At 40.6% G+C, this 14,652-nt stretch overlaps 1 protein-coding gene across 1 annotated transcript in view; it reads left to right on the top strand.

Moving 5' to 3' along the window:
- Nucleotides 1-357: 357 nt before the first annotated feature.
- DNAH8 (dynein axonemal heavy chain 8) overlaps nt 358-14,652 on the top strand; it is a 265,848-nt gene continuing 251,553 nt past the window's right edge. The window contains exons 1-3 of the mRNA XM_059699679.1: nt 358-490; nt 1,476-1,665; nt 2,157-2,320. Coding sequence (XP_059555662.1) covers nt 380-490; nt 1,476-1,665; nt 2,157-2,320 — 465 coding nt within the window. The 5' untranslated portion in view covers nt 358-379. The remainder of the gene's footprint in view (nt 491-1,475; nt 1,666-2,156; nt 2,321-14,652) is intronic.

Genomic DNA, 14,652 nt, shown 5'->3' with positions numbered 1-14,652 from the left:
GAGACGTGGCGTTTCAGCTGAGATTTGAAAGCTAAATTGGAACGAGGTAGGCAAAAGAGGGGGGTGGGATAGGGGACCAGTTTGTGTGTAGGCCCTGCCCGAGGCCTGGCCAAAAGGAGCGGATGTGCAGAACTCAGGGAAAGGAACCAGGGGAAGCCCCAATGTGAGAATTCCAATATTGACATCTTTTTGTAGACAAAAAACAATTTATTCCACAATCACACCAAAAACGTCTTATAATAAAGTGAAGCAAGAAGCGGCCGTGTAAGGGGCAGAGTAATTCCCCACATTTGATCAGTTATGTGATCATATGCTAACTTCTTGACTGTTGTTTTCAGAATGTGGTCGAATTATTGCTGGCGTAACCAAAGGGTCAAAAATGATGAGATTGTACATAGACAATGCAGCCCCGGAGAAACTCAAAGGAAAGTGTATATTTTTTGTTCGCTGTCAAAATGATAGTGCAATAAATCTTAAAAATATTCATGAGGTATGTTTACATTTTGTTTTCAAATAGATAAACACTTTTTCTAGCTTTATTGAGGTGTAATTGACAGATAAGATTGTTTAAGTTTAAGGTGTAGAATGAGTTGATCGAATGCACTTTTTAAATACATATAAATATATATATACACACACACACACACACATACGTATTATTGATTTCAGAGAGAAAGGGAGAGGGAGAGATAGAAACATCAATGATGAGAGATCATCATTGATCGGCTGCCTCCTGCATGCCCCACACTGGGGATTGAGCCTGCTACCCGGGCATGTGCCCTGACTGAGAATTGAACCCGGAACCCTTCAGTCCATAGGCTGACGCTCTGTCCACTGAGCCAAACTGGCTAGGGCTCTAATGCACTTTATATTGAGAAATGATTACCATGGTAGCATTACCAACATAATTACCGATTTTTTGGTAATGATGAATGATGTTTAAGATGTACCCTCTGAGCAGCTTTCAAGTATATAATGCGGTATTGTTAACTATAATCACCATGCCGCATGGTAGATTCCCAAACTTACTAATAACAAAGTTTGTACCCTTTGACCAATGTTTTGCCATTCAAAACTCTGAGCAGAGGGCTAGTTTTGTTGCCTTTTCCCTGGATTGGCACAGTGTGTCTGATCCCCTTTTCAGAGACCAGGCAACTTTCAACTGAACACTGTGTTTATGCAGGAGGCCCAGTTTCATTTCCCTCACATTGCGCAGGCTCCGGGCCACATCTCTGTCCCTCCGTGGAAATTAAAGCACCAGGGGAAGTTTTACTTGCTGAACAGGCATGTAAATGGTAAAACGAGGGCAGAAAATAAGTTTGATGATTTTAGAACTCTAATATTCACAACCACTTACGATTTCCTAATAGTTTATAAGACGTATTGTCTATGCTTATTGTAATGTAAAATAGGTGATGATGTTCAGCTCTTTATTGGGATCAGCATGTAAACACATTTGAACGCTGCCCTTTCAGGAAGTGCTGTTTACTCTTCTGGATGCCTCAAAAGGACTCCTACATGGGATCAGGAATATGCTGGCAAAGATATTTCTACCGGCCATCCTTGCAACAAATAATTGGGGTGCTTTAAACCAATCCAAGCAGGGAGAGTCAGAAAAACACGTTTTCACTGAAACAATCAACAGATACCTTTCATTTTTAGATGGTAAGTATAACATTTCTTGTCTAACACATTACTAAAAATGAGAAAATTAACTATATGTTATTAAAAATAAGCATGAGATAAAAAAATTGCATTTCAAAAGAAGATATTAAGGTAATTATCAGAGAGGTAAGGTATCAAATCATTAGCACCTTTCTTTCCCAGGCTTTTTGCAGGAGTAAGATAAGTTGTCATTTTTGTTTTCCATTACAGCAGGAGGATTCTCTTTCTATATTATTTGTGAAAATTTCCACTATATTGAAAAATATATACTTTATTATAAACTCTCCTTTAAATATATAATTACACTATTTCATATTGCTAAAGCCCAATTTTATTAACAAACCATCAATTCACAATTTAACAATCAATTAGAATTATATTTCTATGAAGTATTAGGTCTCTCACTTTTTAGTAATGACACCTTGAAACCACACAGTGATATTTAACACATTTACATTAAACACCTCTTCTCAATATTTTTTTCCTTTTAGGTGCTAGAATAAGTATTGAGGGAACAGTTAAGTTAAAGAATATAGACAACTTTGAGTTTTCCAAACTGCAAACCTTTGAAGACGTGACAGTCGCAGCCAGCAATTCAGAAACTGTTCGTCAGCTAGAGGACGCGCTGATGATATGGTACAAACAGATCGAACAGGTGAGCTAACTCAAATAATTCCATCAGGTCTGAGCCATAGTCACATCTGTGTTCTAGGCACTGCAGTTTATCTCTCAAAGGAAAGGGAGGAGGAATCTTCCAGATTCTGTTATGAAACTCAGCCTATTCTTGACTCCAGTGCAAAATTCATTGTTCTCTATGGAGCACTTAAAATCAATTTTGGTGAAACTATAGGAAACTATAACAGGATGGGTTGAGAATGAAATAATGAAGAATCAGGAGTAGCCAACATGTATCTCTAATACTTTATATATTGTTTATATTCTTCAGGAGAGAGAGAGAGAGAGAGAGAGAGAGAGAGAGAGAGGAAAAGAACACAAAGAAGAGACTATAGCTACCGTGCTGGGCACTAAATAAATACCTATTGGTTGATCAATGAAATTGTCTGGGTTGACAAAGACGTCCAAACTAGGCTCATTCATATCAGTACTACTCTGGACATGTAAGTTTTCTCTGGCAGTAACCAAAGCAATGTTAGGAATGGGGTATATGTCAACATTCTGAGAGGTGCCAACTTATAAACATGACTAAAAATCATGTAATTACCCCCAACTGAAAGAGGACTCTAGGAGCCAGCTTGCAGATCTCTAGCTCATGAGCACAGGACAGTGGAAAAGAAAGTCTTCAGTTAGGTGAGGACTGGGGGAGAAAAATCTTGACCTCGCAAGAGTTAGACAAGAGCATTTCCGAAATTACTTCTCATAGAACTATGTTGGCAGAAGGAAAGTGCAATTGCAGTGAAAAAAATTGGAGGGTTTTGGAAACTCTGCCACGGCCTGGAATGCTGGCCACAGAATTTGTTTCTGTGTGTCACTGGGTAATTGAAGTGCATAACTGCCCAGCAGAAAACTCCTGCAGCCACCTACTCTGCCACTGGAGGAAGGGGTGGTTGTAACCCGTTGTGGAAATCAAGCTCTGTCCCACGAAATGGCCAAGGAGATCCTCTCCAATTATTATAATCAATCAGTACAGATTTTCTTTCACAAAAATGAGCAAGGAAAAGAAAATAGTTTTTTTAAAAATACATTTTATTGATTTTTTACAGAGAGGAAGGGAGAGAGATAGAGAGCTAGAAACATCAATGAGAGAGAAATTGATCAGCTGTCTCCTGCACACCTCCCACTGGGGATGTGCCTGCAACCCAAGTACATGCCCTTGACTGGAATCGAACCCGGGACCCTTCAATCCACAGGCTGACGCTCTATTCACTGAGCCAAACCAGTCAGGGCAAGAAAATAGTTTGATATAGGAGACTTAGCAACCTGAAATAAGAAAATCAAGTTGGGCAATTGTAACAAATGGCCTTCAATTAAGCAGAATAAATGCAAGAAATGGAGAGATCTGTAAAAAAAAAAAAAAAAAAAAAAAAAAATCAAAAAGAAACCTTGACCTCTTGTCATACACAAAAATTAATTCAGATGGATCATAAACATAAATATGAAAGTTAAAAGTGAAAAAATAACATAAAACATGAATCTCAAAAACATATTGTGTGAGAGAAGCCAGTCTTAAGAACAGTAATGTGAAAAACAAAACAAAAGGCAGAGACAAGATGGCGGCGGAGCAGATGCATCCCAGGTCTTGTCCCGGAACAAATAGAATGAGCAGCTGAAACGAATAACACCCACCCTGAATTGGCGAAGCAGACTCAGCTGGTGAGACAGTTGGCAGCCGGGAAGGGCAGAGTTCCCCTGGAAAGGTAAAAACCAGGGTTCTGGGCAGGAAAGTTTGCCAGACCTCTGAGCCCAGAGGGTCAGAGGGAGACCTCGGGGCACACAGCCGAGTCTCTTGGGACAGGCACAGCCCCTGACTGGGGAAAGGAGATCCGCAGGGCTGTTGGCGCCGGAGAATTTGAGATCTGGGTGCCATAATTACGAAAGACTGAGCCCAGAGGGGGCAGCCTGAAGCGCTGACCTGACCACGCAGTGCCAGTAAGAGAGGAGCTTACAGAAACTCAGCCTTCCCCGTTTCTGTGGCCGGCGTTTGTTTGTTTGTTTTCACTGAACCCTGTTCATAGGACATTTCGGATACAGACACTCACACGTGCTGAGGAGCGGGAGAAGGTGCAGACGAGTGAAATTTGGGGAGAGGCTGCGGAGAGAAGGGGGTCCAGGAGAGGTGGCAGCAAGTTGAGTGCTGAGTCACGCCTGAGCCCAGGACCTGGGCAGCCATTTTCCCCTAAAGTTATAATCCCTCCCTCCAGCCCCCAGGCAAGGAATACAGCCACACCCAGATTCCACCCTGAATGGTACAAAGGATTAAAATAATCTGATTAGTCCCTGGGAGATAACAGGGTCTGGCCTTCAGTCCCAGAAACAGAAAAAAAAAAAAAAAATCACAGACATTCCAGAAAACTGAGATCTTAAGTCAGCCAAAGGATTGACATTTCAATTTTCCATTTTTATTTTTATATTATTATTTTGTTAGCTTTTTTACTTTTTTCTTTGTTTTCCATTTTTTTTTGTTTGTTGCTCTTTTCTTTGCACTTTTCTTTGTTTTCCTTTTTTGTTTGTTGCTTTTTCTACTTCTTTTTTTTTTTTTTAATATATTTTATTGGTTTTCTATGGAGAGGAAGGGAGAGGGATAGAGAGCCAGAAATATCCATGAGAGAAACATCGATCAGCTGCCTCCTGCATGCTCCCCACTGGGGATGTTCCCGCCACCAAGGTACATGCCCTCGACCAGAATCGAACCTCGGACCTTTGAGTCTGCAGGCCGATGCTCTATCCACTGAGCCAAACCGGTTAGGGCTCTACTTCTTTTCACATTTTTTCATCATTCAATTTTATTTTATTTTTGCCCTAACCAGTTTGGCTCAGTGGATACAGCATCAGCCTGTGGACTGAAGGGTCCCAGGTTCAATTCTGGTCAAGGGCATGTACCTTGGTTGTGGGCACATCCCCTGTGGGAGGCGTGCAGGAGGTAGGTGATCAATGTTTCTTTCTCATCAATGTTTCTAACTATCTATCCCTCTCCTTTCCTCTCTGTAAAAAATCAATAAAATATATTTTAAAAAATTTATTTTATTTTATTTTTACTTGCTATTTTCTATTTTTATACCATTTTTAAATCAATTTTTTTTGTAAATATATTGTTTTGTTCCCCTTCTTTTCTTCTTATCCACTCATTCCTTACCTAATTCCTCTATACTGAAGTGAGGTCCTCCCCATATTTATCCAATTCTTAGCCTTATTTCCTGTATATCAGCTCAGCCTCTACAGATTCTGCCCCCACCCTCTTTACTAAGTGTTTGGTGTTTGTATTTGTTTGGTTTATCTATTGGCTCTGTGGTGTTTTCTCCACAAATATATATTCTCCTTTTTCTTTTCTCTCCTATCTTTTTTTCTCTCTCTTAGATATCATCTGTGCTCTCTTTTCTCTCCCCTAATTATCTTTTTTCAGGTGGTTGCTTATATTGGGGTTATCGGTGCCATGAGTACATTCATGCTTTGTTCCCTTTGGGTCATGTCTTGTTAAGGTGAATATTTTGGGATTAGTGTTCTACATTCTATTTTCATCTTTCTTTTAGCATCCTTTTACTCTACCTCAACTTTACCTTTATGCCAAAACTCTCTTCCTCACTTTTCCCCTTTTGTTGTCCTGTTTCTCTTACCCTATCCCTGCTTTAGTTTTTCCCTATTCCTTATTTTTACCCCCTGTTAAACTTTCACCCTACTTATATATCTAATTACCAATCTCCTGCTCTAAATCCATATACACCTCTCTCTTCTCTTTCTTCACTAACCAAAGTTTTTTTCCTCTCAGTCGTTTTGTTGTTGTTTGCTTGATTGTTGAGTATATTGGGTTTTTTTATGCTTGTTTGTGAGATTGTTTTTCTTTTCCTTTTTCTTTTTCTCTTGTTTTTTTTTCTGGTTATTTTTTTTGCTTCTGTTTTCCCTCACCTCGCTTGATATTAGTTATTGTTTGTAGTTTGCGTTCATCTCCAGGGATCTGTTACTGGAATTTGTTGGGATTAGTGGCTGTTGTATTGGAGTTTTCTCCCTATATAAATAGTTTCTTCCCCTCTTCTATTTCATTCTCTTTCTTTTCTCTTTTACTTTTTTTTTTACTTTTCCCAATTTCATTTTTGCACTCCTTTTTTCCTCCTTTTTCTTTTTTGCTTCTTTCTTCTTTATCCCCTAATTCTCTTTGATCTGGTGGTCACCTTTATTTGGGGTTATTAGTATCGTGAATACATTGGTGTTCAGTGCCTTGTGCGTTGTACCTTGTTGTGTTGTATTTTGTGCCTTTAAATCAACGCAGCAGAGAGAGAACTACATAACCAAACACCTGGAGAAGAGAGATCATGGGGAGACAAAGAACACAGCCCGTATATGAAAGAAAAACAGCCATCACCAGAAAAGGAAGTAAACGAAATGGAGGCAATGGAGGCAAGCAACCTGTCAGAGAAAGAATTCAGAGAAATGGTCATAAGGTGGATGAAAAGAATGGAAGACAAATTCAACAATATGTGTAAGAACCAAGAGGAAATAAAGAAGAACCAAGAAGAAATGAAAAATGACATCACTGCTATAAAGAACTCAATAGAAAGCATCGACAGTAGACTAGAAGAAACAGAGGACCGCATCAGTGAGCTAGAAGGAAAAAATACCCAAGCAGAGCAGCTTCTAGAAAAAACAATAAAAAAGTTGGAGGAGAGCCTAAGAGAACTCTGGGACAACATGAAATGAAACAACATCCACATAATAGGGGTGCCAGAAGGAGAGGAAACTGAGCAAGGAATAGGAAACCTGTTTCAAAAAAATAATGACAGAAAACTTCCCTGATATAGAAAAGAAAAAAACTCACACAAATCCACAGAGTCCCAAGCAAAATGAACCCCAAAAGACCAAATCCAAGGCACATTATCATTAAATTGGCAAACACCAATGACAAAGCAAGAATCTTAAAAGCGGCCAGAGAGAGACAGAAAGTTACGTACAAAGGATCCCCCATCAGACTAGTGACGGATCTCTCAACAGAAACACATCAGGCAAGAAGGGAATGGAATGAAATATACAAAGTCATGCAAAGGAAGGGTCTGAATTCAAGAATACTGTACCCAGCAAGGATATCAATCAAAATTGAGGGTGAAATCAAGAGCTTCACAGACAAAAAAGGATTATGGGAGTTTATTACCACCAAACCAGCAATGAAAGAAATGCTAAAGGGTCTGCTGTAAAAAAAAAAAAAAAAAAAAAAAAAGAAACAAAGAAGGAACACAGGGATAAAGAATGAAAATGGCAACAAACAAGTATCTATCAATAATAACATTAAATGTAAATGGATTAAATGCTCCAATCAAAAGACATACGATAACTGAGTGGATAAGACAACATGACCCATATATCTGCTGTCTACAGGAAACCCACCTCAGAAAAAAAGATGCACAGAGACTGATGGTGAAGGGATGGAAAAAGGTTTTCCAGGTGAATGGAAATGAAGAAAAAGCTGGGGTACCAATACTTATATCTGACAAATTAGATCTCAAAGTGAAGGACATAAAAAGAGATAAGGAAGGCCACTTCATAATACTAAAGGGAGCAATTCAACAAGAAGAAATAACTCTGGTAAACATATACACACCCAATATAGGAGTGCCCAAATACATAAGAAAACTTCTGGAGGAGATCAAGGGAGAGATTGACAGCAATACAATCATAGTAGGGGACTTTAACACCCCACTATCACCATTGGGCAAATCCTCTAAACAAAAAATCAGCAAAGAAACATCAATTCTAAATGACTCACTAGATCAGATGGAATTAATTGACATCTTCAGAACATTTCACCCCAAAGCCACAAAATATACATTGTTCTCAAGTACACATGGGTCATTTTCAAAGATAGGCCATATATTGGGTCACAGACAAAGTCTATTCAAATTCAAGAAGATAGAAATCATATCAAGCATCTTCTCAGATCACAATGGCATAAAACTAGAAATCAACTACAATAAAAACAATCCAAAAAAAATCAAACACATGGAGACTAAATAGCATGCTATTAAACAATGACTGAGTTACCAGAGAGATCAAAGAAGAAATAAAAAACATCATGGTAACAAACAACAATGAAAACACAACAATCCAAAACCTATGGGACACAGCGAAAGCAGTCTTGAGAGGGAAGTTTATAGCTCTACAAGCCTACTGCAAAAAATAAGAAACAATGATAATAAATTATCTAACCCTACAACTCAAAGAGTTAGAAAGAGAGCAACAAGAAAAGCCCAGTGTAAGCAGAGGAAGGAAATAATAAAGATCAGAGTGGAGATAAATGACATAAAGACCAAAAACAATACAAAAGATCAACAAAACCAAGAGCTGGTTCTTTGAAAGGATAAACAAGATTGATGAACCTATAGCCAGGCTCACTAAGAAACAAAGAGAAAGGACCCAAATAAACAAAATCAGAAATGAAAGAGGAGAAATAACAGCAGACCCCACAGAAATACAAAGGATTGTTAAAAAATAATATGAACAACTCTACTCCAACAAACCTGGAGGAAATGGACATATTCCTAGATAAATACAACCTTCCAAAACTTAATCAGGAAGAGTCTAAAAATCTCAATACGCCAATAACTATGGAAGAAATTGAAGCAGTAATCAAAAAGCTTCCAGCAAACAAAAGCCCGGGGACAGACGGCTTCACGGGAATTTTACCAAACATTCAAGGAAGAACTAAAACCTATCCTCCTCATACTATTCCAAAAAATTCAAGAGGACGGAACACTTCCAAGCTCATTCTATGAAGCCAGCATCACCCTAATACCAAAACCAGGTAAAGACAACACAATGAAAGAGAATTACAGGCCAATATCACTCATGAACATAGATGCCAAAATCCTCAACAAAATCCCAGAAAATTGGATCCAGCAGTACATCAGAAAGATCATACACCGTGACCAAGTAGGTTTTATCTGAGGGATGCAAGGATGGTACAATATCCACAAATCAATAAACGTAATACATCACATAAACAAATCGAGAGATAAAAACCACATAGTCATATCAATTGATGCAGAAAAAGCATTTGCAAAATCCAAAACCCTTTCTTGATAAAGACTCTCAGCAAGGTAGGAATAGAAGGATCATACCCAACATAATAAAAGCCATATATGACAAACCCATAGCCAACATCATAATCAATGGGCAGGAACTAAAACCATTTCCCCTAAGAACAGGAACATGACAGGGATGCCCCCTCTCACCACTCCTGTTTAACATAGTACTGGAAGTACTAGCCGTTGTGATCAGACACGAAGAAGAAATAAAAGGCATCCAGATTGGAAAAGAAGAAGTAAAACTGTCTTTATTTGCAGATGACATGATACTGTACATAGAGAACCCTAAAGACTCCATCAAAAAATTATTAGACTTAATAAATGAATTCGGCAATGTAGCAGGATACAAAATTAATGCCAAGAAATCTATGGCATTTCTTTACACCAATAGTGAACTTACAGAAAGTGAGACTAAAAAAGCAATCCCATTTACCATCACACCAAAAAAATTAAGATACCTAGGAATAAACTTAACTAAGGAGGTAAAAGACTTATATGCGAAAAACTACAGGACACTGAAAAAAGAGATAGAGGAAGACATAAATAGATGAAAGAACATACCATGTTCATGGATTGGTAGAATCAACATCATCAAAATGTCCATACTACCCAAAGCAATCTATAGATTCAATGCAATCCCCATTGAATTACCAATGGCATATTTCACAGATCTAGAATGAATGTTCCAAAAATTCATCTGGAATAAAAAAAGACCTTGAATAGCTGCAGCAATCCTGAGAAAGAAGAACAAAGTAGGTGGGATCTCAATACCAGATATCAAACTGTATTACAAAGCCACTGTTCTTAAAACAGCTTGGTACTGGCACAAGAACAGACATATAAATCAACGGAATATGATAGAGAACTCAGAAATCGACCCAAACCACTATGCCCAATTAATGTTCGACAAAGGTGGCAAGAGCATACAAATGGAGTCAAGACAGTCTCTTCAATAAATGGTGTTGGGAAAATTGGACAGTTACATGCAAAAAGATGAAACTAGACCACCAACTCACACCATACACCAAAATAAACTCAAAATGGATAAAAGACTTAAACATAAGACGGGAAACCATAAAAACACTAGAGGAATCCACAGGCAGCGAAATCGCAGACATATGCCGAAGGAATTTGTTCTCTAATACTGCTCTTAGGGCAATGGAAACTAAAGAGAAAATAAACAAATGGGACTACATCAAAATAAAAAGCTTTTGCACAGCAAAGGAAACTATAAACAAAACAACAAGAAGGCCCACTGCATGGGAGAACATATTTGCCAATTATATCACCAGTAAGGGTTTAATCTCCAACATTTACAGGGAACTCATGCAACTTAACAAAAGGAAGATAAACAATCCAATCAAAAAATGGGCAACGGACCTAGATAGACACTTTTCGAAAGAGGACATACAGAAGGCCCAAAGACATATGAAAACATGCTCAAAGTCACTAATTGTACGAGAGATGCAAATCAAAACAACAATGCGGCATCATCTCACACCTGCCAGAATGGCTATCATCAACAAATCAACAAACGACAAGTGCTGGAGAGGATGTGGAGAAAAAGGAACCCTTCTGCACTGCTGGTGGGAATGCAGCCTGGTGCAGCCACTGTGGAGAACAGTATGGAGTTTCCTCAAAAAACTAAAAATGGAACTCCCATTTGACCCCGTGATCCCACTTCTAGGAATATATCCCAACAAGCCAGAAACACCAATCAGAAAGGATATATGCACCCCTATGTTCATAGCAGCTCAATTCACCATAACTAAGATTTGGAAACAGCCTAGGTGCCCATCAGCAGATGAGTGGATTAAAAAACTGTGGTACATCTGCACAATGGAATACTATGCTGTGGTAAAAAAGAAGGAACTCTTGCCATTTGCAACAGCATGGATGGAACTGGAGAGCATTATGTTGAGTGAAGTAAGCCAGTCAGAGAAAGATAAATACCACATGATCTCACTCATTTGTGGAATATAGAGAACAACATAGACTGATGAACAAGGACAGATCCAAAGACAGAGAAACAGCAATCAGACTATCAATCCTCAGAGGGAAAGTAGGGGAGGGTGGGGGTAAGGGGAAGAGATCAACCAAAGGACTTGTATTCATGCATATAAGCCAAACCAATGGACATGGACAACAGGGGGATGAGAGCATGTGTGCGGGGGGGGGGGGGGGTTGCAGTGGGGGGAGAAGTTGGGAGTTAATGGGGGGATGAGGACACATTTGTAATACCTTAACCAATAAAGAAATTAAAGATAAAAAAGAAAAGAAATACAAAACAAAAACCATAAATGAAAAAGGAAAAAAGAAAAAAAGCCATAAATGAAGCAGAACATAAGACTATGGTAATATTTTCTTAAGCAAAATACAAAACCCAGAAGCCATGAAAGAAAAAAAAAATAGGTTTGGCTACATTAAAAAGAAATTAATAACTTCCATTATGTCAAAAACCACCATAAAGTTAAAAGAAAAGTGACTTTCTGGGAGATTATGTTATCAGCATGTATAACAAAGAGTATCCATAATATATAAAGACATTTTATAAGTTATTAAGAAATGGGCAGTTTAGAGAAAAATAGGCCAAGGATTTGAACAATGTTATTCAAGGAAAGTACATGGAGACGTTTGACCTGGGAAAAGGGGGCATAGGAGTGACATGGTATTTTCAACTATTTGAAGGGATTTAATGTGAAATTAAACGTGTGTGACAGAAGTAAGCCAGAGAGAGTGATGGTTATAAGGAGAGAGATGGAAATGGAATGTACTGAATCACTGGAAATATTCAATTTGAGGCTGGGTTATCACCTATGAATAATGTAACAGGAATTAAACATCAAAAGGTCACTTGATTTAAAATTTAAAAGTTAATTTTAAGGGTCATTTTCATTCTTTAATTTAGTTATTCAAATTATATATGCTTTTAGCCATTTAAAAAAGCTTAAATTATGTCTACTATCCTCTATTTAAGGAGGTAGAAAAGCTTGTAATTAGGTTAGGAAGAGTGCCATAAACCATGGTTAAAATTATAAGCATTTTCTGGATTAAAAATAGAACTTCAATACGTTTGAAAAATCAACTATGTATTTTGCCTCATTTGTATCCTTAAAAATTCCATCACAATTTAAGTTATGAAAAGTTATGAACATTAAAAGGTACAGAAAATAATATAACACACATCTCTGTAACTGAGTTTAAACAGATACCATCCTATACTAATAAAAGAGAAAAATGGTAATTGGCGTACAACCGATACCTTTTTCATTGGCTAATCAGCGAGATATGCAAATTAACTGTCAGCCAAGATGGCGGCTGGCAGCCAGGCAGCTGAGAATAGGAGGCTTGGTTGCCCCAGCGATGGAGAAAGTCAAGGATCCCCGCAGCTGCGGGGCTCTGAGCTCCTGAAGCAACAACTCCAAAAGATACAATGTTTCAATTATAGAAGCTAAAAGATGGCGGTTAATTTGCATACTCAGGCTTCAAGCAGAGCGAAGCCAAACAGCCCTGAAGCAGCAGGGCAGAGAGGCCTCAGGGCCTGGGATCAGCGGATCCGAGAGGCCTCCCGGCCCCGGTGATCAGCGGAGTCGGAGGCCCCGCGATCAGCGGAGCCGAGAGGCCTCCCGGCCCCAGTGATCAGCGGAGCCGAGAGGCCTCCCGGCCCCGGTGATCAGCGGAGCCGAGAGGCCTCCCGGCCCCTGTGATCAGCAGAGTCCAGAGGCCTCCCGGCCCGGTGATCAGCGGAGTCCATAGGCCTCCCAGCCCCGGTGATCAGCGGAGTCCAGAGGCCTCCCGGCCCCATGATCAGCGGAGTCGGAGGCCCCGCGATCAGCGGAGCAGAGAGGCCTCCCGCCCCGGTGATCAGCGGAGCCGAGAGGCCTCCGGGCCAGGGATCAGGGGAGCCGAGAGGCGTCCTGGCCCTGGGATCAGCGGAGCAGGGAGGCTTCCCAGCACCGGGATCAGTGTGACAGGGTGTGGAGCTCCAACCCTCTGATCGGCCCTGCTCTGTGCATGACAGGAGTGGCGCTGCAACCTCCCTATGGACCCTGCCTTGAGTGTGCCAGGGGGTGGTGCCCCAACCCCCCAATCAGCCCTACCCTGAGCATGACTGAGGGTGGCATCGCAACCTCCCAATCCGCCCTGCTCTGTGCATGACAGGAGGCGGGGCCCCAACTCCCCAATGGGCCCTGCTCTGAGCCCGACCAGGGGTTACACCTAGGATTAGGCCTGCCCGCTGCCACCCGGGAGCAGGCCTAAACCAGCAGGTCCTTATCTCCTGATGGGTCCCAGACTGTGAGAGGGCACAGGCCAGGCTGAGGGACCTCCTCTCCCAACCCCGAGTGCACAAATTTTTGTGCACCGGGCCTCTAGTCCTATATAATAAAAGGGTAATATGCAAATTGACCCTAATGATGGAATGACCGGGAATGACCAGTTGCTATGACATGCATTGACCACCAGGGGGTAGATGCTCAATTCAGGAGCTGCCCCCTGGTGGTCAGTGTGCTTCCACAGGGGGAGTGCTGCTCAGCCAAAAGCCGGCTCATGGCTGGCCAGCACAGCAGTGGTGGCGGGAGCCTCTCCTGGCAGTGCTAAAGATATCTGACTAATGGCTTAGGCCCGCTCCCCTGGACATCCCCTGAGGGCTCCTGGGCTGCCAGAGGGATGTCTGACTTCCAGCTTAAGCCTGGTCCCCCAGGGAGCAGGCCTAAGCCATCAGTTGGACATCCCCTGAGGGGTCCTGGACTGTGAGAGGGCGCAGGCTGGGCTGAGGGACCCTCTGAGTGCACAAATTTTCATGCACCAGGCCTCTAGTTTGCTATATTTGCTTCAGATCTTTTTTATTTTCACGAAAGCCTCTAACCCTTTCCTCTCCCTCCCTCTGTGTTATCACTATCCTGATGTTTTTGACTCCTCCCATTCTCTTGAAAGTTTGACACTTTTATTGTATTTACAAATTTTTTTTTTAAATATATTTTATTGATTTTTTACAGAGAGGAAGGGAGAGGGATAGAGAGTTAGAAACATCGATGAGAGAGAAACATCGATCAGCTGCCTCCTGCACACCCCCTACTGGGAATGTGCCCGCAACCAAGGTACATGCCCTTGACCGGAATCAAACCTGGGACCTTTCAGTCTGCAGGCGGACGCTCTATCCACTGAGCCATACCGGTTAGGGCTGTATTTACAAATTTATAAGCTTTATATTACAGATATAAATTTTATATGTATCTATAAC

Source organism: Myotis daubentonii, chromosome 6 (genome assembly GCF_963259705.1).
Source record: "Myotis daubentonii chromosome 6, mMyoDau2.1, whole genome shotgun sequence".
Classification (NCBI taxonomy): domain Eukaryota; kingdom Metazoa; phylum Chordata; class Mammalia; order Chiroptera; family Vespertilionidae; genus Myotis; species Myotis daubentonii.
The sequence above is the reverse complement of the archived record's forward strand: the minus strand, read 5'-3'. Positions and strand labels throughout refer to the sequence as shown.